The sequence below is a fragment of the Harpegnathos saltator genome, unplaced genomic scaffold (genome assembly GCF_003227715.2).
Source record: "Harpegnathos saltator strain DR-91 unplaced genomic scaffold, Hsal_v8.6 scaffold620, whole genome shotgun sequence".
NCBI lineage: Eukaryota > Metazoa > Arthropoda > Insecta > Hymenoptera > Formicidae > Harpegnathos > Harpegnathos saltator.
Genome location: NW_020230450.1, coordinates 541,246 through 564,291, shown reverse-complemented (window position 1 = coordinate 564,291; position 23,046 = coordinate 541,246). Strand labels below are relative to the sequence as shown.

Genomic DNA, 23,046 nt, shown 5'->3' with positions numbered 1-23,046 from the left:
AGTTCGACGTGTCTGCCGATCGCCGTCGTTTGACGAGAATCGCCGGCGTCGCGGTTGACACTCGACACTCCACGGCGAGCGGAGATTCCGGACGTTTCGTTAATAAGCGTTTTGGCGAATTTCACGCCCGCTGGTGTCGGCGAGTCGTCGGTCAGATCGCCGATCACGAGGAAGATCGCGAGCGATTCACGATCACGATCGACAGATACGACGGAGACGGGCGTGCGTCTCGCGCGCGTGCGATCAGCGTCTCTCGGTAGCTTGACGTAACGACTGACTCGCGCGCGCCGGCAAGGAAAAGAACGTTATCGCGAATACTATTGGCTCGATTGTCGCGCGCGCGCGCGCGCGTCAATGTCAGCGCATTGACGAGCTGGCGCCGTGCATGCGATTCGGACGGATGTGGCGAGTAGCGCGTACGCGATTTTTTCGGCTTCCGCGACTTCGCCGCGAAGCTGAGTTCCACCGACGTCACACCGCGAGAAAAAGACGGCTGAGAAGAAAAACAACATCCGCTCGATGGGTGTTAATAACATGTTTACTCGAAGCTAAATTCGAGTGTTTCCAAGGAGCAACACGGTTCTACGATACGGTTCTGTAAGAAAATGTTGATTTCCGCATTTGGGAGAGAAAAGATTTCGGAAATGGGACAACGATGATGACTGACGCTCTCGACTGACCCAGGTCGGCCCTCGCGAAAGAATCAAATACGCGGGATACTTTTAATTGCACGACGGAGAGACGATCAGATACGAGAAATTGTTATCGATACTGAAGATTGAATTTAAGTTAATAAAGTAATAAAGTAATTTATCCGATACTTTGAGATTGAATTTAAGTAAATACATCACACGGGAGACGCCGACTGCTCAAATCCCCGGCGCGCTCTCTCGTGTGTCTCCTCTCTCTCTCTCTCTCTCTCTCTCTCTCTCTCTCTCTCTCTCTCTCTCTCTCTCTCTCTCTCTCTCTCTCTCTCTCTCTCTCTCTCTCTCTCTCTCATAGCATTCTCTCTCGCGCGCGTCCCGCGCGCTTCATCGTCGAGGCCAAATATTTGCTTTGCAACAAGCAATTTCCAAATACACGTGCGCGGATACGAAGAAAGCGGCGGACCGCCAGCCCCGCCGGGCGAGTAACGAGACTCGCTCTCTTACTCTTGAGCAACTCGCGGGCATTTTTTATCCCGGGGAGAGGGGGGGGGGGGAGTCGAACATGATAATGATAATAATATAAAGCACTGATGTAGCACTGAGTAGTTAACGCGATGATAGTTAACAGAAGCACAGAAGGAATGCCGAGCCGCGAACTGGTAGCGGCAACGAGATAGCGCTCGCGCGCCACTAACACAGTATTAGAGCTTGTAATTAAGATAACGACAGAGTGTCAGCAATAGGCGTGTCGCATGGCGCGCGCGCGAATACGTAACTATTCTAAAATATTTTTACAACTTGTTGCCAAGCGCGCACTGCCGCCCGTATACGCGCATGCATTGCGTCGCGCGACGTTACGTTTTCTCTACCGCCGTGAGAAAGAAAGAGAGAAAGAGAGGGCGGAGGAGATAATCGGAGCACTATAGCCAGGATTTATGGTCTTTGCGTAACAGTGGCGCGCTCTCTTTTCCGCCAAAATTTCTCTGTGCCTCCTCCGTGTTTTCCCTTTCCGTCTTTTTCCCTTAGTCGACATTTGCCGGGAGAACAGGGACGAATGCAAATTCGATAAACTCGTTATATAACGCTGCGGAAAAGGAGGAAAACGGCAAATACGTCTGACGTCTGTTTAATGTCGCGCTAATCGCCTGTCGATGGGTTATTTCCGTTGATTTATCCAACGAGTAATCCGCCGAGCAGTAAAAAAGATCCTCGTCGGCTGGATCGAGAAGTCGTGAGATATTTTCAGCACGCGATATTTTCTGATATCCCGGAGACTTTCGTGTATCTTCCCCGATATGAATACGAGCGTTCGAAATATTGGCCTCTTTCTCAACCTGAGCTGTCTAACATTTATAGATGCTGATGGAGGTTTCATTTGCACGGAAAATGAAGTCTTTCCGTGCAGCCGCCCGAATGAAAATAGCTTGACACGGACTTCAGGGTACAAAATCGGCGTGTCACGGGATCGAAGTCTCCTCTCGCGTTCGGGCGGATTCTCACGCTCGCGAAGATCATCGCTCCGCGCGAATCTCTCGCAAGCGGCTGCTCGAAATCTTTTCCCTTTCGCGTAACTGCGTAACTGCGCGCACGCGTCTTCGATAATCTCGCCAATCTTTCGATCGAAGGTCGATCAATCTGCATCGATACGTCGACGACGCGGGCGGCGGCGGCGGCGGCGGCTCGCCGGTCACCGTCCCGATAATAGGATTATGTATGCTACAGTGCGCACGATTGCGCCGCTAATGGCGTCGTTGCAGCTTAACAGAGCGTAATACAATGGCACCGTATTACTTTCTGACGCGCAACTGTCGCCCGCGCCCGTCCGCGTCGCGACTCCGCGCGATTGAGCGAGCGAGCGATCTTCTCCGCGCGCGCGCCTTCTCTCTTATCAGCGTTTCGCAAAATTACCGCGAATTACCGCGCAGATCCGCGACAGAGAGAGATCGCACGCTCTGATCTTTGATCACCACGCTCTCGAGCCTTATCGGCCCAGCGTATCTCTCGCGCGCTCATGTGAGCGCGAGCACAAATTGCGCGCCTCCGCGCGGCGAATTTACCGACGCCGTTGCAGCGTTACGCACGTTGCGCGATCGGCTCTCCTCCTCTCTCTCTCTCTCTCTCTCTCTCTCTCTCTCTCTCTCTCTCTCTCTCTCTCTCTCTCTCTCTCTCTCTCTCTCTCTCTCTCCCCCTCCCGTCTTCTCTGCGTAGGAAATTGTAGATACGAGCTTTCCGCGGAGATATCGAGAAGCGGAGGGAGGAACACTACGTGTGCCCTCCTTTCCGCCCGCCCGCCCGTCTCGTTCGCTCGCTTTAGCGAGCGGATTTTTCACGATTTATTGACACAATAACGACGGCGAAACGATCGTCGCGAGCGATAGCCGTGTCGTCGTCTGTCGACGGTGCATCACGAAAAAGCCACGTGCCATTTTTATCACTAGTGTATTGTTATCTGCGCTCTCGAGGCGGCAACACAATGTCGGCAGACGAGTCAGACGTTGAATTTCGTCGCGTGTATAGGCATCGACGTGCGGATTTCGACATAATCGGTCGGAGAGCGCGGCCGAGCGCGATGGAATTAAGGGGACCGCGGGCTCAGATACTGAAAACTTGTGCTTGTTTTTGATAACATTTTGTGACGAGCTGAATAAATGTGCAAGAATGAAAATTTTAGGTACAGTTATACAACATATGAAAAGTAGAAAAATTTTGTTTATTAACAAATACTCATATAAATATACGATATATATAGCTGAAATATACTCTCCTTTTTTTTTCAAGTTATTGTTTTTGCAGTAATATCTCGACTCTCGGCGGTCCGATCAGGGCGAATTTTAGCTAGAAATCTTGAGCAGGCTTATCATTATCCGGTGAACCAGCTATAAAATAAAATCGAACCAAATTAACAAAACTATTATAAGGCAACTATTATAAGGAAAAAATTCAAATTTTTAAGTTCTTTTACAATAAAAAATTAATATCTCCAAATGAAATATTTTGACGGAGTTGTCCATGGTTCACCTGAGCTGAGAGCCACATGAACAAATATTATTGCTTTAAAATTTCACATCGATACGAAGCTCAGTTTCGGAGAAATCACTGCAAAAAGTCGAACAATAAATTTTCGAGAAAAACGCGTTTAAAATTTAAGTGGACGTATATTTATATGAGTATTTGTTTGAAAACAAAATTTGTCTACTCTTCATATGTTATATAAATATATGTAAAACTTTCAGTCTTGCATATTTATTCAGTTCGTCACAAAATCATTATCAAAAACAAGCACGATTTTTCGGTAATCTGACTCTCCAGTCCCCTTAACCGGCGAGACGATGTGACGTTCTGGGACGCTCAGCATGATTGACCTTTGCGGAGAAGCTACTCCGCTCGCAACTATCATGGCGTGCATCGTAATTTCCATATATTTGCTATAATCCCTAATAAAGCCAGCAATGCCGGTGCAACGTGACACACGCTGTGCGTAACAGTTACACTGTTGAGCGAGAAATGGTTAACACTGTCGCGAGGTTGCCGTTAGCTGGCGTTCACCCGGTAGATGCGCGCGTTTAGACAATCGCCAAACAACGCGATCGTTGCCGTGAACGAGCAATTTTTACCGCAAAGTTCGCCGAGGCACGAGGAAAACAGGAGAAAATGTCGTCAGATTTCAGCCAATCCTCTGTCGCGACATCGCTTCTCTCCTGCCTTTGACCAAGTCACCCTCGAAACGGAACCACCAATCGGATGTCGCGTTGCGGCTTCATACGTTTTTTGCGATTCGGCTCGACGCTCTAATAAATCCCTTCGATCGGTTTCGTAACGTGAGCCGAGGCCGAACGCAACGATAAGGCACGACGCGCTTATCTGTCCAACTGACTGACTTTCTCGCCCACGCCGACGTCGGTCAGTCGTGCCAGCGTGTCGTCGGGGCTGATTTTCTGCCTCGCCAAGTTTCGTGACACATTCCGCGTGTATATTTCGTGTTTTCTCTCTCAATTTTTAATTCCGATCTCGTCCTCGATCGTGACTGAAAGAGTTCGGCCCTCAATTCGGACGCGGCGACGCGCGAAGCAGACGCGAACGAAATTGCTCGTTCTTACGAGTCGAGTTCGCACTCCGAGAAATTCCGAAAATTCCTTCGATTAAAGCGCGTCCGGCTCGTTCTTCAGGTCGCGTTCATCCCCCATCGAACTTTGCCCTCCGGGCGTGTGTCCCACGCGGCGGCTGTCATCTCGGCTCTGTCAGCCTCCCTCGGCGATTTCCCATAAGAGAGAGAGAGAGAGAGAGAGAGAGAGAAAAGGCCGCGCGCGGGACGACACAAGCTGTCGTTTCCTCTCCCCGTCGACTCGAATCGGAACGTGCGTGACGCGTGATGAACGGTACCAGCTCGTTATCCTGGCGAAAGGACACGTCCTCCGCAGCCAAGAGTGCCGAGGTCGCGAACGGCAATTAGACGCGATTCGTTTCTTCCTCTTCTCCTCGAGTCGACCGGCAATATCGAATGTTCCTTTCTCTCTCTTTCTCAGCTTTGTTCCTTCCCTCCTGCCCCCTCGTTACGTCAGCTTGTTAATACGCGGCGCATAGCGCACGTGACGCGACTGCAAATTGCGGCGGACTTGCATGAGCCGTCGCGGCGGATGCACCGTCGCGCCGCGTGTGCGGCGAATAATTAGCGGTAATGGTCGGCCGCGAAATCGCGCGGAGGGCTCTCGATCGGACGAATCCCGATCGCCGAGTGCCGGAAGGCGAGCGCCTCGCTGCGATAAGGATTCGCCCAGGAGAAATCGCCGGCCGGCCGGTCGGCCGACGCGATGAAACGAAACAGCGCCGGGCCGCCGCAGGAGGAAGTGAGCGCGGTCGAGCTGATAAGCGCACCGGCTGGACTTACCTGCCGTGATAAGGGGATCGTCGCACGCGATAGCCGAACGAGCAACCGAACGCGCACGCCTTCCAACGGCAAAAGGATCGCGCGCGATACGGCCCGATATACCCGTTTCGCCGGCTCCTCCTGGTCGCACCGGTTCGCAGAGAGTCCCGCGAGATCACCTTCGTTAACGATCGAAATAAAAGCGAGAAACGCTGATCCACTAGTGCTGGGCTTCGGGCGGCATTGGGAAAGCTCGCCGGCTCTCGGCGTCTGCGAGGAGAGGAGGTTTCGTGCAGTTTCGTGTTTCTTTCGCGTGTCTTTCAGCGTGCTGCTCAGTAGTAATCAATCGGATAAAATTTATCTCGCTAAGATGTAATTGTAAATTTTTCGCTAAGAAATGTATGTACAGCAATTTTTTAAACCGTAGTCTTCATCAGTTCCTAAAATATAAACAGCGCCTGCCGAAGGATAAATTGAGCTAAAATGTCTAGTATGTAATTCTGGATCTGGATTTTTGATCTGTAGATTGAACTGTAAAGTTCATCCGTCATCAAAGCGAATCCGGAAATTGAACTGCAAAGTTGTTCTCTCCGTGTGCGTGTAATTAATTTCTCATCGAATTTATGCCGTATCTCGTTTGAAGTTTTATCTCAGATTCTCGCTAAAATTATCCAATATTTTGTATCGGTGACATTTTATGCTCAACTCGCGTAGCACTTTCCGCTTGGACGCTGGGAATATTGCGCGTCGTTCTCCCGTCTCGTCTTGCTCGACTGCAAATTAATTTTCGGGAACGTCGTTAACGCGTAACAAGTGGGTCGAGTCGATCTCTTGTTCCACTTCTCGCGTAAATCCCGCGCGGAAATCGCTCGAACTCGAAAGCGGGCCGCTTGCGAATTAATCTCGTCCGATGTGGCGAGCAATTTTCGAAAATCCACGTCGGCGAAGGCGAACCAATTAAGAACGATCAATCAACACTCGGCCGGCAAAGCATGCCTCGGATATTAGCGCTCGCTAACAATAGGCTTCTTTTGCGTTTTCATACTCCCGGCGCGAAGGAAACACGCGAACGATAAGCAAAATGTTCCGCGTCGGCTATCAGATTCTTGCGGAATCCGATGACGCGGTGTGAATGCTCGACGCTCGAGTCTCTCTCTCTCTCTCTCTCTCTCCCCCTTCCCCTCCTTCCCTCCTCTCCCTTCCCCTCCCCCTCTCTCTCCCTCTTTTCTGGATCGGCGTGAAACGCGGCAAATAAACCGAGGATTGACCGACCGCAGAGTTCCGTGATTTAACGCGATGGTTTGCTTACGTACGCGAGCGACTTTAAATTGCTCCGTTAAATAACGAAGGCTCGACGAGCGCCTTTAACGAATGACGCTTCAATTTATCTCCATAATATTTATTAATTTCGCCGTACAGGCGAAACGCGACTACGCACGCGCGTGCACGCGCGTGTGCGTTCGTGTAAAGTTATATTTAACGTTATATTCTCTCTCTCTCTCTCTCTCTCTCTCTCTCTCTCTCTCTCTCTCTCTCTCTCTCTCTCTCTCTCTCCTCCTCTCTCCCTCTGCGACGTTTATAAATATTGATACAAACAGACCGAATCGAACAAACTCTCAGTACTCTCTCGTAATTAAGTAAATCACCACTCGAGAGTTTCCTCCCCCGCCTCCGAAAACAGCCGCCGTTCAAATGCACAATTCCGTCGCGCTTCCCTGACGGGAAAACCGCAAAAGACGCGGGCGCGCGTTGCGTGCGAAATATTCGAGTTTTACACGCAGGAGGCATTAACGCGAACAAACGATACGTCCGGCAGGAATGTGCGAGATCCGCACAATGTGACACGCCGCGCAAAGTGGTAATATTACACTGTAACGTAAGCGCGGCACCGACACGCGTTACTTTCCGCTCCTTTCCGGGGGAAGAAAACGTCAGGTTTCATTCGCGACTAAAGTATGCGCGTGCAGGATCAAATGATCCTCCACCGGTCGGCCGTGAATGTCCTCGCGATCTCCGGGAAAACCTCGCCTACGTCCCTCCGCGCATCGATCCGCTCTCCCGAGGAACCTAGCGATCCTCCCCCGCCCTCTCGCCCCTCCTCCGGAGGAAAAAAGCGTGCTCCTTCTACGAGCGTCCTGCGAGCCGCCCGCGTATCGACTTTTGCCTCTCGAGGAAGTCGCGGACGGAAGTCGCGTTCGACGGTGTTTTCTTGCCCGGCTGAGTACCCCTTACCCCCTTCCCCCCCCTCCCCGCCGCGCTATTATAATTATTTATCAGCGCGCGGACCTGCGGTCTCGCGCGCGAGCGCGACAGAAGTAATTAGTTTCCCGACCGCACTTTCTTCGCGCGGGTTTCCTCTCGCCGTCCCTTCGCTCTCCCTTCTCCCCCGCCGTCCCCGTCCGCGAGCGGGGAAAAGAAGCGTTAATCGAGACGCGTGGATATTTTCCCATCTCGGCCGCTACACTTTCTCGCAATTTACCAGCTGCCACGGCTGATAGATACGTCGGCCGTAATAAAATAATTGCTTATCTGTCCGTTTCTCTCCCTCTCTCTCTCTCTCTTTCTCTCTCTCTCTCTCTCTCTCTCTCTCTCTCTCTCTCTCGCTCTCGCTCTCGCTCTCCCTTTGCCCCTCTGCGTCTTCTCGCTTCTGCACGCGATCGATAACGCGGCGCGACCCTCTTCGCGTGTATTCGCACGGCTCGTTAATGCCTGAACATTTACCAGATCGAGAGTCACTAGACATTCCCTCGGCCAAACGTTCCGCAACACGCGCGTTCATCACGACTGTTGATCTCGTCTGAAGGACGGCGATGGGCGATCTCGATTGGATTTGCAGAAAATCGGCCTGTCGAGGCGATTCTTTCCGTTGGACGAGCACCCGTTGGAAGGAAATGTTTGGTCGAATGAAACATGAACGATCGAGCGGAAATTCCGGTCATGAGAATTCAATCCAAGTTGTCGGGATTTCTGACCAACCCAAACAGGGTGCTGATGGCTCCCACATCAGAACTTCGGAATCTCATTCATATTTCATGAGCGTATTTCGTGTTGCCTCCTTCAACCAACTTGAGGCTTAATCGGTCACGCGGCCGATTATTACGCGTCTTTGAATTAGCCTTAACACAACTAGCCGAGGAATTTGCGCGCGCGTCCACGCTATCGCGTCCTTCTTCCCGCGCTGTCGAGGACGATGGAAATCCGGAGGACCGGCTTCTCTGTGGGAAGCGCGCCCACCATTATCCGGCCACCTTCCTTCTTTCCTTCCTTCTCCACGACGGGGGCGGAAGCGAGGAAGGAGAGGCAGAGCTCATTAAAAGGTGATTAATTTTCGGTCCTATATCGCGCTCGCTCGCTCGCTCGCACCTAATCGCGCGGCCGTGCTTTTCCTCGCGGTCGGTTACTTCCTTTATTTTTTCACCGACATCCGGCCGCTCTACGCCCGCGACTTCCGGAAGCGAGTAAAGCGCGACGGGGCGAGAGGAGAGGAGCCATTCACAAAGGCTTGCATCAGCGGGTACTGCACGCGAGTCGTCGGCTCGTCTGTGCACGTCGTGTTTCGCCGGCGCAGCGGCTTGTGAAAATTCAACGCTGCGCGATTTGCGCGACGCGCGCGCGCGTGTGTGTGTGTGTGTGTGTGTGCGCGCGCGCGCGCGCACATGGATGTGCACGCATGTATTCGTTAGGACGCGTGGAAATTGCGAGCGGTGCGAATGAAAAACCTCGTTCTCTTGATCTTTCCGAGATACACACAATAACCCCCCTTCCCCCCCGATCGTGTGATTCCGACGGCGGCCGCGCTTCCAGCGCGGCGTTCGCCATTTCGTGCGCGCGCCTTAATGATTTCGCTGCGGCGCCCGCGCGCTTTATTCGCGCAAATCGATCGCAATCTGGACGCCCTCCGCGAGTTCCTCTTATTACCCGGCACACATTACGAGGAAAAGTAACGCTCCTCTGACTTCTGATAATACTTGAGTCACGCGCATCGCATATGTATAAGAAAGGATACGCGGGGCATCCCGAGGTTCTCCTTTCGCGGAATTTCATCGCGGAGCTGTCGGATGGCAGATGTCGAGAGTCGTAGAAATAATGCGCGCGCGCGGGAGCTGTGCTTTCCTCACGAAGGATACGTCGAAGTCGAGATCAAATGAAATCCGAATTGTCAAAATCAAATCGGCGAGATCGTAGAAATTTATATCTCTGGGACTGTTTAATCTGTAATATACTTAAACATTGATTTGATTCAATTTAATTCAACTCGTGGCCTCTATTTACATAGGTACGTATTATTAAATCTCTTTATTTTTCTCTACTGTCGCGTTTATTATCTCTTACTTTCCCTTATTTTCATTTCTTATTTTTTCTTATTTTTATTTCTTGTTCTTTCCTATTTTTATTCCCCTCCTCGTGCCATGGACATTTTTCAGTTACTACTTAGACTGAAGGCTGTCCCGTTATGAATAAATAAATAAATAAACAGTCGGAATGAAATCCGATCGGAAAGCTAAAGATCAGGCTTAGGCAAGCTGCGTGTAAATCGCGGCGGAGTGAGCGCATTCGTCACGTCGCGTTTGATGCATCGTTGAAAAATCTCCAAATGCCGAGGAGTAATTAAGATTATCTCGGGGCGATAAACAACGAGCTGAACGAACGGAATTACGTTTATCGGAACGCGTGCCGAGAGAGGTTTCATTCGCGGTGAGACACCGCGAGAGGCACAAGCGGCTTGCAACTTTGCATGTTAATTTACTCGTTATCCTTGACGCATTCCCGTCCACGTCTTCTCCTTGTAACAAGGAAACTCCGCTTATTGTGTCCGCGCGGTATTCCCTTCGGAGAAAACATGCTAATCGGGACATGCACCGATCGATATCGACCAGGTGAAGCCCTGCGTCGGTGAGCGTTCGTCGCGCATCTCTGGCGCCGCGTTAACAGCAATCTTTAATCACCGATCGTGCAGAAATTCCGTCGCGAATTCGATACGCGCACGCGCGCGCTTTCCGCAGTCGTCGTTTCTCCGTCGTTTCAACCGAGCGGGAATTACCGCGAAACAAATGCGCGAATCATCACCGAATTATTCAATCGCAGCCGGTGATAAAGGGAGAAATGCTTACGATAAAATCGTAATTATTCCTTCAATTGCAGCCGTCGTTCGGCAACAAGAGGAGAAATGATCACGCGGTGTGTACAAAAGATCCTTTCAATGAAAATTATTAATTTAAATAAATGTACGTTCGGGCGGTTTGCAAAATTTCGATACATCGCCAAATCATACGGAGAGAAATAGAAAGGAGCAACACAAAGAGAGACGAAAGAAGCCGGCTGCACGCGCGACAAGGAAAGGAAACGAGCGGACGTCGCGGCGGAGATCCTTGAACTTGCGTCTCGGAACTCACGCGCGCGCGCGCGCGCGCACACGGCTTATTATGAGAGCTTGCACTCACTCGGTGGACTGAATTCGCTCCTCGTTGTATCTGCGATGAAAGTCGAGTAGTTCCTGCAGCAGGCCGGCCTCCAGCATGCTGTCCACTCGGTCGTTCAGCCTCTTGCCGCGGACAATCTGCAAAGAATTTCGGGGAAAGGAGCGAGGCCGTCGTATTAATTAAGCGAGAGACGTCGAAAGATACCGCTCCGTTAAGAGACGTCCCCGCGGCACTTCTCGTTTCGAAAAAACGCACGACCGTGTTCCCTTAGAAGCTTCGGGGGCTCTGTCGCCCGCTATCCGCTATTCCGAGCGTATCAAGTATCCTTTAAGTACGGCGAATCCTTCCTTCACGCGAGCTACGATATATTTTATAACGAAGCGCCAAGACAAATTGCATCTACAGATGATTATTGTCTGACAATGCATTGATCATCGTGCGACCAGGATTATCAGGATCCCATGGAATTTTTAATCTTGCGCGGGGACCGAAGTTCTTGGTAATTTTGATAATTTCAAGAATGGAATTCTCAGTGAGCGAATTTCGTGGTTCATTAATTATTAATCTTTTAATTTAATTAATTAGCACATTGAGAAAAAATTGTTATATTAAAACTAAACAAATATTTGTTCGAACACGACTGTGAATACATTTATTTAAATTAAGCAATTATTTTCTAAAATTCAAGAAAAAAGCTCACATTCAGAGAGAAACTCTGTATTTCAGAAATTAGAAATTAGAGTCGCTTAATTTGAATGAATGTACTCACGTCAGTCGTGTTCGAACAAATATTTGTTTAATTTTGATACAATTTTTTTCTCAGTGTGGGTTACCGCCTAGCGAGATCAAATCCGTCTGTCAAATTCTGCAGATTTCCGCATTTTCGTCACTTTCGTCGCTTTATCGGAGCGTTGGATATTACCGTTGAACATTTCACGCCGAAAAATTTCACAACAAGTCGTCCGTCAAGTCGTCCAGCTCGGCTTCCGCGAGGCTCGCTTCAGCGCCGCGCCTGGCGGATTTCACGACGTGTGTGTACGTACGCGTTTCGTCACGAGTCAATCGCCGAGTCGCGTAGCGGAGTTTAAAGAACAGACACGCACACGCACCGACGGTGCGGCACATACGCACGCCTACGGTTCCGCGATCAGATATGACACATATGTCGAGCGAATCGGAATCATCTCGATGACCGTCCCTTGTTAAGATCGCGCGATACCGTCAGGCAAAGACTGATCGACGCGTAGGATCAATACCAAGGACGGTCCTTGATCCTATCTGCTAACCGCGCGACGGCCACGGTTACGATGAAGAACAGCGCGCGGCGCGGCGTTCCGTTAGACGGAGAAGAAAAATCCGTCGGCCTTGATAGCTCCCGCGAGGAGTTTTACAATTATTTCTCTCTTGCGCGACCCAGGCGACACGCTCTATAGGCAACGACGTTAGAAAGAAGCCGGCGTGTCCTCGAGCCTAACGTGCAAAATTGCCGACAGGCCCCGTACGTGTCGCCGCGTTCCTTTTCTTTCTCCTTCTGCCCCCCCCTCTCCCCTCCCCACTTCTCTCCACCGAACGGCCGTTTTCGCACACGGCCGATACATCACACGTCGTAACGCACGATCCTCGGGAAGAACGCCCGGGCACACTTTTTACTCGCTCGACCGACGCTCGCGATAGACACGCGAGCGACATCAGCGATCGCGTGTTACGTGCAATAATAATCTCTCTCGGCGCCGTCGTTTCCGAGGAAAATATTATCGGACGATCATCGCGCGGGGTCCGTTTCGCAATCGGATCGGACGACTGCGGAGCGACGTACGGTCGCATCTGCGAAAGCTCCATTTCGGTCGTTTCTGGCTTCTCGGTTCAGCGGGCTTGGAATTCCTTTCTTTCCTTTTTTCTGGCAGACGCGTGCATTGTCTGGCGCAGAAATGCGTCGAAATTAAGAGAGAGAGAGAGAGAGAGAGAGAGAGAGAGAGAGAGAGAGAGAGAGAGATAGAGGGAGAGCGTTGATTTGTCGAAAAGTCAAAACACCGAGATCCGAATGCTCAGATTATCTCCCGGAATGCCGGATTTCAGCGGAACGTTGCAATTGTTTCGTTCTACACTGCCGGATGCGCCGGAATCTGCTCATTTGAGCGCGCTCGAATCTCGGTATCACGCTGCTGCCGGGAATAATCCCAGCTTCCGAACTTTGGAGAACTTGATTTTCCGCGGTGAGCGCATGTCCACCCTTCTCCCCTCGGCTTGTGAGGGCGCATGGTTGAAGAAAACGGGTCATTTGCCGGAAAACTCGAGAGGAGCGGCAGCTGGTCGAACGGTAAAATCGACAAAATATCGGGACGGTTTTTCGCGTCTCCTACGCTGGCGCGTTCTCTACGCAAGCGGATGGAGCGCAAAAACACGCGCGGCAAAGGCCGAACGCGGGGGGAAGGGCGGAGGAGCGCGTCGTTCCTCCGCCCTTCTATACATTAGAACGACATTAGCACGCGAAGCCGCATGAGAGCTCAATGTCGAACGCATGCGGTCAGCTGACTCGACGGTTCGGTTATCTAACGTGTCACGAGAATTCAATGAAAGCGTGTAATAAGAGAACGTGAATCAAGCGGTCGCGCCGATGACATCGCGCTCGCCGACGCCGGCGACGACGGCGGAGGGAACGCATGCGAGATATTCGAGTGAATGAAAATCCGACTACTTCCGACAACGGCGAAACGGAGGGGAGGAGGAGGGAGGGGGGAGGGGGGGGGAGGGAAAGGCGACGGCGCGGAAAATCAATCGCGTCAAGTCGTGGAACTCGCGCAGATTAAACAATCGCGAGCCCGCGCCGCAACGGCGGCGGCGGCGCTTAATTAGTCGCGCTAAACGGCGCTGTTGGAACAAACGAAGGAGCCTTCCGCCGTCTACGACGGAATGTAAAGAACCGCGGCCACCACCTGCCCGAGTCGCTCCCCCTGCCCCCTCCCCTCGGGAATGTCTCCCGCTAATCTCGCTGATACATACAACTGCAGGCTGCGTGGACTTTTAATCGAACGTCCGTCCGATCGCGGTATTACAACGCGAGCACGCGAGCTGTCCGAATCGGCGCAACTGAGGCATCGCGAAAGTTTCAACCGGCTTAGCGGGAATGCACCACCGTCGACGGAGAGAGCGAAAGCGTACGAGAAATTAAAACCCGAGACAGATACGGAGGAGGACGAGGAGGAGGAGGAGGAGGAGGAGGAGCTTCTTGCGCGTGCAAGCGGATTTTCTGTCGGATTCTCCACCGGATTCTCCACGGGCGATGGAGGAGCGTACAACCCCGAAGGCTCCCAGTCATTCCAGAGCGAGTGGTCGATCGCCGCCGGTCGGCCGGCATGACGAAATGATAACCTGCGAGTTTAATGACGCTTGTTATCGATTGATTCACCACCGGGCGACACCCGCCTCGTTTCTCCACCGATCCGTCACACACCGGAACTCCTCTCTCTCTCTTTCTCTCTCTCTCTCCCCCTCTCTCTCTTCCTCTCTCTCTCTCTCCCTCTCTCTGTCCCCTGGGAGAGAAAGAGAGAGAGGGAGGAGGGCGAGAGGATATTTCGTTAACATACCTCGTTAACATACCTCGTTAACATAATTCGAAAACATAACGTGCAATCGGAGAGTCGTCGTTGAATTGTTCTCACGGTCGTTTACGGTTACATCGCGACCTCCGCAACTCGTTTCGGCTGCGCGCTCGCTTTAAATCCCATTTAAATGCCGCAGCCTCACGTGCCCGCGCACGTGAACGTTTTCCTCAGCGCGTTTCATTCATGCGCGCCGCGACGCTCGAGCGCATCTCGTAGTCTTCGTCGTCGTCGTCGTCGTCGTCATCGTCGTCGTCGCCGCCGCGCTCGTCATGTTCGTGGTCGTCGGTGACGCAAACCGATGGCCAAAGTCGCTGTTTGACGAGCACACGGTACATGAGAGGGAAGGGGAGGGGGGAGGGCACTATGTGGCCCAGCTACATTCACGTGTGCCGGCGCGTGCGCTCGCGCTATGACGAATTTTGCGAGCGGTTGTGTGCGATACGGGTGACATTGGGACGCTGTCTGCGGCGAGAGAAGGACAGGATTAGGCGTCCATCTTCCTCGCGTGGCACGCCCGTCGGCGGTCGATCCAGACGAGGAACGTTGTTCGGTCGACTCGCGAAGACTCGCAGCTCCGTCCTCCGCGGCGATTTATGTACGGAAAAGAAGCAGATTGGAAGCGGATTAACTTGCTTCTCGTGAGGCGAATTTGCCAGTAACGAGAAACCTCCTCTCGGAATAAATTTCTCGCTCCCAAGAAGCCAGAAATTTGATTTCCTTCGTGCGTTGTCGCCTCGTTGATGATCAATCGGTCTCTCTCTCTCTCTCTCTCTCTTCTCGGTGCAGTTTGTTACAAGTTGTCGAATGTGTGCAACGTAAATCGTACGAGGAGAAAAGATTGCTTGAGCCGAAACGGCTACAAACTACGACTAGTTGCAGCATTTCGGTCGAAGGAGATGGAACATGTGGGAGCGAATTTTTGATTGTAACGAAATCGCGTTGTGGAGTGAAATTCGGCTGGAAGAACCGGAGAATCTGCATCCTTCTCGGCAGAAACGCATGACGATGAACGAAAGCCGCAGCGTCTCAACGAGAGACGGCGGCGGGAAGAAAACTCGCGGGATCCGATGAGCCAGATTTGGCTCGAGTCAAATTCGCTTTTAAGAGCCAGAGGAATCCCGTGTCCTTGGACGAAAACGCGTTTGGTTCGTTGATCGCCGCGTCGACTCAAGCGAGCCGTTTTCCCCGCGCGGAGGAAACGGAACCTCTCCGCTCCGTCGGCGAGTTGAACGGCGGGAGGGGAATCGAGGCGTCTTCGTCGAAAGATTGCTGGCGCTTGTGCGATTTCTCATTTCGTCCGGCAAAAAGAGAGTGGAAGGAACGGAGAGAAGGGACGAAGGGAGGGAAAGAGAGAGAAAAAGAAAGAGAAAGTACAGAGAGAAGCCGGTCCCGGCAGAGCGGATTAGAATTGACGTATCGAAAGCGCGCGCGCGCGGGGTAAACGGAGAACGGCCGGAGAGAAGACGAAAACGAAGAGCGCGAGGGCAGGAGGGGAGGGATGAAGAAAGAGGAAAAGAGTGCTCGGTAGTCTCGCGCGCGGTCGTTCCGCAAATAGCATGCATCTACTTACGCCAGCGGCGCGGCGGCGGCGCGTAGGCAAGCGGCGGCTTCGCATTTTGCGTTGCGCGCTTTTGCGCCGCGACCTTCGCCGAAATCAATGATCCTGTCTGGAGGTGAAAAAGTCAAAGGCCCGGGCTCATCCGGATTCGGTAACCGCATGCATACAAACGCGCCCGGCAGGCCGGTGTCCCGCGCGCCCGTGTGGGCGGCGCTACCGGCCGAATACGCGATTAGATCACGCGGATAAGACACGATCGTTTTTCGCGGTAAACGGCCAAAACGAATTCCGTCGGGCCGGCGAATTCCGCGACGTTGATGCAACTGGGAGCCCGGCGGAAGAGAACGCCGGGCCCGGCCCGGCCCGGCTCGCCCGCCATTAATCCTCAGGCGATCTCCTTCAGTCGCCCCAGACGAGCCGCAGGATAACGATATGCATTGTCATATTTTCGTCGCGCGGCCTATAGGATCCTATCGATCGCCCGGTCTCGCGAGGACGACGCACGCTCGTCTCCTTGAGCGCTATCGGCTCCGGCTTCATCCGGCAACACCGAGAGACCGCGATGTATGTTTATTCATGCGATTCATCGCTCGTTTCTTTTTGCTCCTTCCTCCCTCCTTTTTCTTTCTTCTTTTTTTCGTTCTTTTTTTCTTTTTTTTTTTTTTTTCGTTACCTCTCGGCGAGTCCAGCTGGGGCCGTCCCTCTCGTGATATTTATTCGCGTTCGCGGATTTTGCGCGTTATTGTTGCTACTACGAAACTGTTGGCATATTGCACGGAGAAATATGGAGGAGCTGCTGAAAAATACGAAGACGTACAAAAAGTACAGACCGCGCATCCTTTGGCATTTCCTGCGTGTCGAGCGTGTTCTATTCTTCGCCGATGCGCCGAAAATAGAACGGAGAATCCGTCATTTTGTCGCTACAGGCTTTTTCGTAGACGAAAGCGTAGAGCGCGTGTGAGCGAAAAATTTGGAATGCTTCCCGGCACGGCCATTGACCACTCTTTTGTCTGTCTGTCTGTCTGTCTGTCTGATCGTCTGTCTGCGTGTCGGTGCGATTCGTCAAGTTTTTACAGCGGATAATACATTTTCTGGAACCAACGGAATCGTAATATAATGCGGCACGCAAATATGTGGCGGGTTTTGTGGTTTCTTCTTTTTCCTACCAGAATGCGTTACGAGTTACGGATGAGCGAGCGAGCGAGAGAGTGAGAGCGAAAGAGAGAGAGAGAGAGAGAGAGGGAGGGAGGGAGGGAGGGAGGGAGGGAGGGAGAGAGAGAGAGAGAGAGAGAGAGAGAAAGAGAGAGAAGGGAGACAGACTCGTCCTATAATTTGGACAAATGATTTTCGTGGAAAATCGAGCACGCCCACGGCACCGGCTGCGCGCCGATTTCGTGCGAATCTCGTCGTTTGCGTCGATTTTTCGGCACGGCAAGAAAGAGCAGAAGCGCTACGAGAGGAACGAAGTAAAAGGCAGCGTTAGTAGAAAAAGCGGCGTACACCGGGAGCACGAGAGAGATCCGTCCATGTATAATTCATTCGCTTCTATCGAAGAGGCTCCTAACGAGCGGAATTACGCGAGCTTTTACCCGCGCGACGCGTTAGAATCGCGTATCGTCGCTTCAGCCTGCAATATATGTTTGCCAACTTCGACAGTTGCAACTCTCAAGTCGAACCGCAGACTCGTACACGTAAACTTGTGCGCTTTTTCACGAGAGAAATTTCAAGACACAGCTGTATCCCTCTTCCACTCTCCATCTAGGCGTGCTATCTTCGCCCAGCTTTCTCCGATAAGAACGAAGCTCACGGAGAAGACTGATCGAGGGTTGAATCGACGCGACGATAAACGAGCCAGACGCGTTTTGGCTCGTTCATTGCTTACAGCGGTTGCTGGTTCTCATTTCTTACATCAGATTACTTGGAGATGATTTAGCCGATTAATTTAATTTTAATTTTGAATTTTTACTCAGTCGCGTCTTAAATGACGCGTCTGTTTCATTTATCGTAAAATTAAGGGGGGAATTACATGCGCAGCAGACTGCTTTCAAGGCTATTTTTGCGAATTTTTTTTAACAGAAACGGTAGGATCAATGGACTTGAAATTTGCACAGTGTATTCATTAATGTTCAAAGTATAAAATAAATTTGTCACTATCTATATGGAAAAAAAACACATAAAACTTTAAACTCGTTTATCCGGAAACATTTTCTTAAACTGTCAACACACGTCACCTCGAACCCGTTATATTTTATTTTATTCTTTTCTTTAAATATGATTACGAGTTGAGAAAAGTTTCATTTTCGATACTTATTTTGTACAGTCATTATTTTTCCAAACTTGGCTTCCACTGCCTTCATTTTGATACGGGCTGTAATGAAAATTGTATATTTTAAAAATCTTGTTAATTTTTTGGTTTCATAGTAGCAAGAGGTCCGAAATTATGTCGACAGCAAGCATAGAGCTCGCAAACGGATGACTGCATTTTTATATCTATAATTACAAAAATTCTTATGATTCAATAAAATTTATTTTATACTTTGAACACATTCATGAATACACTGTAAAAGTTGCAAGTCCATTGATTTTACCGTTTCTGTTAAAAAGAATTCGTAAAAATAGCCTTGAAAACGGCCTGCTTCGCATGTACGTAATTGCCTCCTTAACAGAGAAACGTGCGAGGCGTCGCGTCCGCGACGTATCGCGATCGATACGTCGCGGCCGGTCGATATTCCGCGTTTCGTCGCTCCCACGCTCGTCGATTGCCCACGCTTCTTGCTCCCCTGCAAATTGCACGCAACAACGATGAAATTCAGATGGATAATCCGCGGTGGCTGACGACGACGGCGCGGCGCGGCGCGGCGCTCCGAATGCAGCGCCGTTGCCTCGAGTGTCTCGAGCGCAATCGAGAAAGTCGATCTACAAACGCGCAAAAAGCAGGTGGGCAAATCCTCGCGCGCGAGTCAGACGGGCGATAAATATCTCGGTTAATGAGACCGGAATGGGCCCTTAATAATGCCGGGACGAAGGAAGAGCGCGCTTAAGTGGCGACTATAAGAAACTCGATGCACACGTTCTCTTTCGCCGGGCGCGTTATACGATACGCAAAAATTAGGTCGTAATCATTATCGTCATCACGGTTATAAAACGGGCGATGTTGAGTAAAATTTCCAGAGAGCGGGAGAGAGCGAGAGGAAGGGACAGAGAGAAGGAGGGAAAGAGAGAGAGAGAGAGAGAGAGAGAGAGAAAGGGAGAACGGTTTCTGCATCTCGCGATGCCTATCCGTATCTCGAGGAGGAATAATCGCGACTCTCGATGACTCAATGATCCCACGAACGCTCTCGTGTGTGACTCACGTGATTCTTTTTTCTCGATGACTCGGCCAAGTGGTCGGCTCAGCTCGGAGGAGGCTGAAAGACTCGCGCACCGACAATGAGAGAAAGAAAATGGTTAATGTCGTTGGAACTATAGTCTCGTTTCCGGCCCTATACTATATACCTTCTTCTTGTCCTGACGAAAAGGCACTGCTCGGTCGGTGAATATAATGTCACTATCGCGACGCTTACCGCAAAACTGTAGTCCTCTGACGATAAATCTGTCGCTCTGCGGTCGCAGTTACGCGGAGAAAATTCCTGCCGAATGACACAACTGCGAAATCACGCAGCTGGGAAATATTCACGTGGAAGTAGAAATTTATATTTAACGCGACAGTTACTTAACAGTTTAATCGGATATACAGCCAATTGGTAAAATATGGAAATTTGCATCGTGTGGAAAAAACAGTTTCCTCGAAATGATACACGCGGATATCCTCCGCGGAGAGAACTCGTCTGCGCGTACGAGACACCGAGGACTCGTTTCGCGTATTTGCCAAACAGAGGCAGGCGTAGAGGTGTATTTTTTTACGCGAATATCTTGGCGTTTTCTCCGACGCGACGCGCCAGTCGGTCGGTCGGTCGGTCGGTCGGTCTTTCCTATTTCGAGTGGCACGTTTACTCTCATTTCTTTCGGTGCCTCCCCGGTTCCCGGCGCAGTTTACGTGCGTCCGTTCCTTCTTTTTATTTTCCGACGGCGACCCGATGCGGACCCGCCGGGCATAATTTCTCGATCGAAAGGGCGGCACGATAGAGAAAGAGAACGATGGAGGGGATACAGCAGGACCAGAGAATGAGAATATGTAGGCCCCGTGCGCCGTGTGTGCGCGTGTCTGCCTGCGTGTGCGAGTGTGCATGTATACGTGTGACCCAAGGCATTAACAAGACAAGGGTATGAAACACGAAAGGATCCTAGCCTCCGCCGAGCCGCCGAGCCTAAGCCGCCGTTTCTAAGAAGGACTCGAAGCCGCGCTGCGAAGTGATGATCCGGCGAAAATTCGCTGACAAAATAATTAAAGAACTACCGAGAAGTATGTCGCGCGAGCGCGATACGCGATCCATTAAAGGAATAAAATTCGAAGATCTCTCTCGCCCATCGTTGTAATTTTACAATCCTGTTTTACAATCCCCGTTTCCTGACACCAGACTGCGTGCTGTTCAAAGATCATTCGATTGAATTCAACTTCGATCAAGTCGATTCATTGGTTTCCGATATTGAAACCTTCGATTCTCGATTTCAACTTTAATTTCTCTTATTTCAATTTCGTCGATTGATTCTCCGTTGCTTCAAGGTGATCAAATATAATCCGCGAATAAAAGCTCGGCTGTTACTTCACACATCCCGCGATCGGTGTATTTGACACTTCGAGTTATGTCGCTTGTTCGCAAGCAAAAGGAATCGGAGGCTGACATAAACGAGGGCCGGGGAAAAGTGAAAATCAGCCGAAAAAGAAAGCCGGTCAGTCGACGGCCGTTTTGAAAGTAGTTGACGAAACTGTAAAAATATTATCACATAATCAAACAACCGCTTTACTCGTGTCGTCGAGCGAGACCGGACGCAGGCGGCCGGACGTGCGGAGCGTGAAATGTCTCCTGTTACGTTTCAGCAAAACGCGTGCAGGGAAGATTCCGGGGCGATTACGCGATGCAAATTCAATAGGAGCGTGGGCGATCCTCCCGATCGGCCGGCGAGTCGGACGCGACACGTCGACGTGATTTTCGCGCGACGCGACGGGGCAGCGCCGCCGGCTAACGGAATTAGCCGCTCGTCGAAGCGGCTGCAGGCGCGCGAAGGCGAAGTTATGCACGCTCAATTACAGCACGAGGAATTCTATCCTTGCGCAATCCTACCCGGCGAAATCCATTAGGCCGCGGCAGCGCGAACCGCGCGTGTCTCACACACGTCGCGCTTTAATAAATTCCCGGCCGCGATGTATGAGTTAATGAGACGCGACATTAGTGGCTTCATTCGTCCGGGGAGGAGTTGTTTCACTTCGCTACGTGTTCCGTGCTCTCGAGCTCGACCTCGTTCCGTTGGAACGATAAGAACGTAGTTAACAGCCGTCTTCCCCACGTGACCGTTCCGATCGCGAGGCACTTTTGCCAGGAGCGCCTCTTCTCCTTCTTCTCCCCTCCAGCTTTCCCCGAACTTTTACGAATTTTCGCAGGCAGGTAATAATTTCGAGAGTCGGCGCGATTGAAGGCTCGCAGCAGAATGGAAACGAATAGGATCTCGGCCGGGGCCGAGAGAAGTGACTTTTCGCGCGAGTCTCTTAACGAACGGACTCCCCGAGAGAAGAAGTATCCTGTCACTCGCGGCTTCCTCGCCGCCACGACGCGCCTCATCGTGCGCTTTCGCTCATTTTCATGGCGCGCGAATCCAGCCGAATAAAAAGTGCGACGCCCTCTCGGAGCCTCTCTTCTTTCCCTCTCCCCTCATCTCTTCCCTTTCGCCCTTGCCGTCTTCGGCTGCATCCGACGCATTCGAGCCGAGCCGAGCCGGGCCGGGCCGGGCCGAGCGAGTTGCCGGAAATGCCGTGCGTGCCGCGATGTCTAAAACCGCAGGCAGATCCGCATGCGAGAGATGTGGCCAATAAAAAGCGTCATGGGGAATGAGAGATCGACGACGGAAAAAAAGCTGACGCCGGTCTCGCCCGAATTGCACGCGGCTCTCCCGTGCGTTCCTTCTCTCTTTCTCTCTCTCTCTCTCCCTCTCTCTCTCTCTCTCTCCCTCTCTCTCTCTCTTCCCCGGGAATCGATTCGATTCCCATTTTCCCGGCGAGAGCGACTTCCGAGCACACGCGACACGTGTCTTCGACGTGTCCCGAAGGGTAAACGACGGCGGTTTGCCTGATGATATTGAAGCGGAGGGTGATAGAGTTGTTGTAATCATTATTTATCGATACTTTGGAGATCGATTTCGCAGGCCAATAGTAATAATCGCAACGACGGACTTTTCCGGTTGAAACGGCAGCGTTGAAAAACCAAAGCCAAGTCCTGTTCCTGTTGTCATCGTGAATGATCGCTTTTTAGCTTTTTCTACTTCATCCCAGCAGGAATTTATATTCTGTATTAATAATTGGATATGCCGTTATATAATTAATATATATATATATATATATATACTAAATGTAATAATTATAACATTCAGATAATAATTAATAGCATTTCATGGCAAATATCAACGCATTTTGACGGCCGACGACGTGAATCGGCGTCCTCAATTTTTGAAACGTTGATTCGCGTATTCGGAGAGGCGAAGTGGCATTTGTTAATCCTTGCGAAAGATACCAAACATTTCAACGAATTAATTAATTAATAACATTCCGATGAATATCATTTATATATTTGTAAATTGCGCGTAAATTTCAATTTCGAGTAAAACATTGCAATATATATATTGGCATATACGCGCCTCGTAATAATATGTTAAACGGAGGCGGGGGAAGGACGAGACGCACAAACGCAGGAGCAAACGAGCCGACCGGGCGCGCGAGGCGACGCGACGCGACGCGACGCGACTTTCGACGACGCAGCGGAGATTTCGCTGAAATTTCGTGCGTCCAATTTTCACGAGCGAGCGG

At 51.1% G+C, this 23,046-nt stretch overlaps 1 protein-coding gene across 5 annotated transcripts in view; it reads right to left on the bottom strand.

Moving 5' to 3' along the window:
• Positions 1-23,046, bottom strand: part of LOC105186462 (tRNA dimethylallyltransferase) — a 101,934-nt gene that overhangs the window by 4,025 nt on the left and 74,863 nt on the right. For 2 of the 5 annotated variants that reach the window (XR_003113814.1, XM_019842917.2), the window contains exon 5: positions 10,953-11,068. The exons of the other annotated variants lie outside the window; for them this stretch is intronic. Coding sequence is in view for 1 of the 2 variants with exons in the window: in XM_019842917.2 (XP_019698476.2) it covers positions 10,953-11,068 (116 nt within the window). In the remaining variant the exon portion in view is untranslated. The remainder of the gene's footprint in view (positions 1-10,952; positions 11,069-23,046) is intronic. 5 annotated transcript variants of the gene reach the window in all.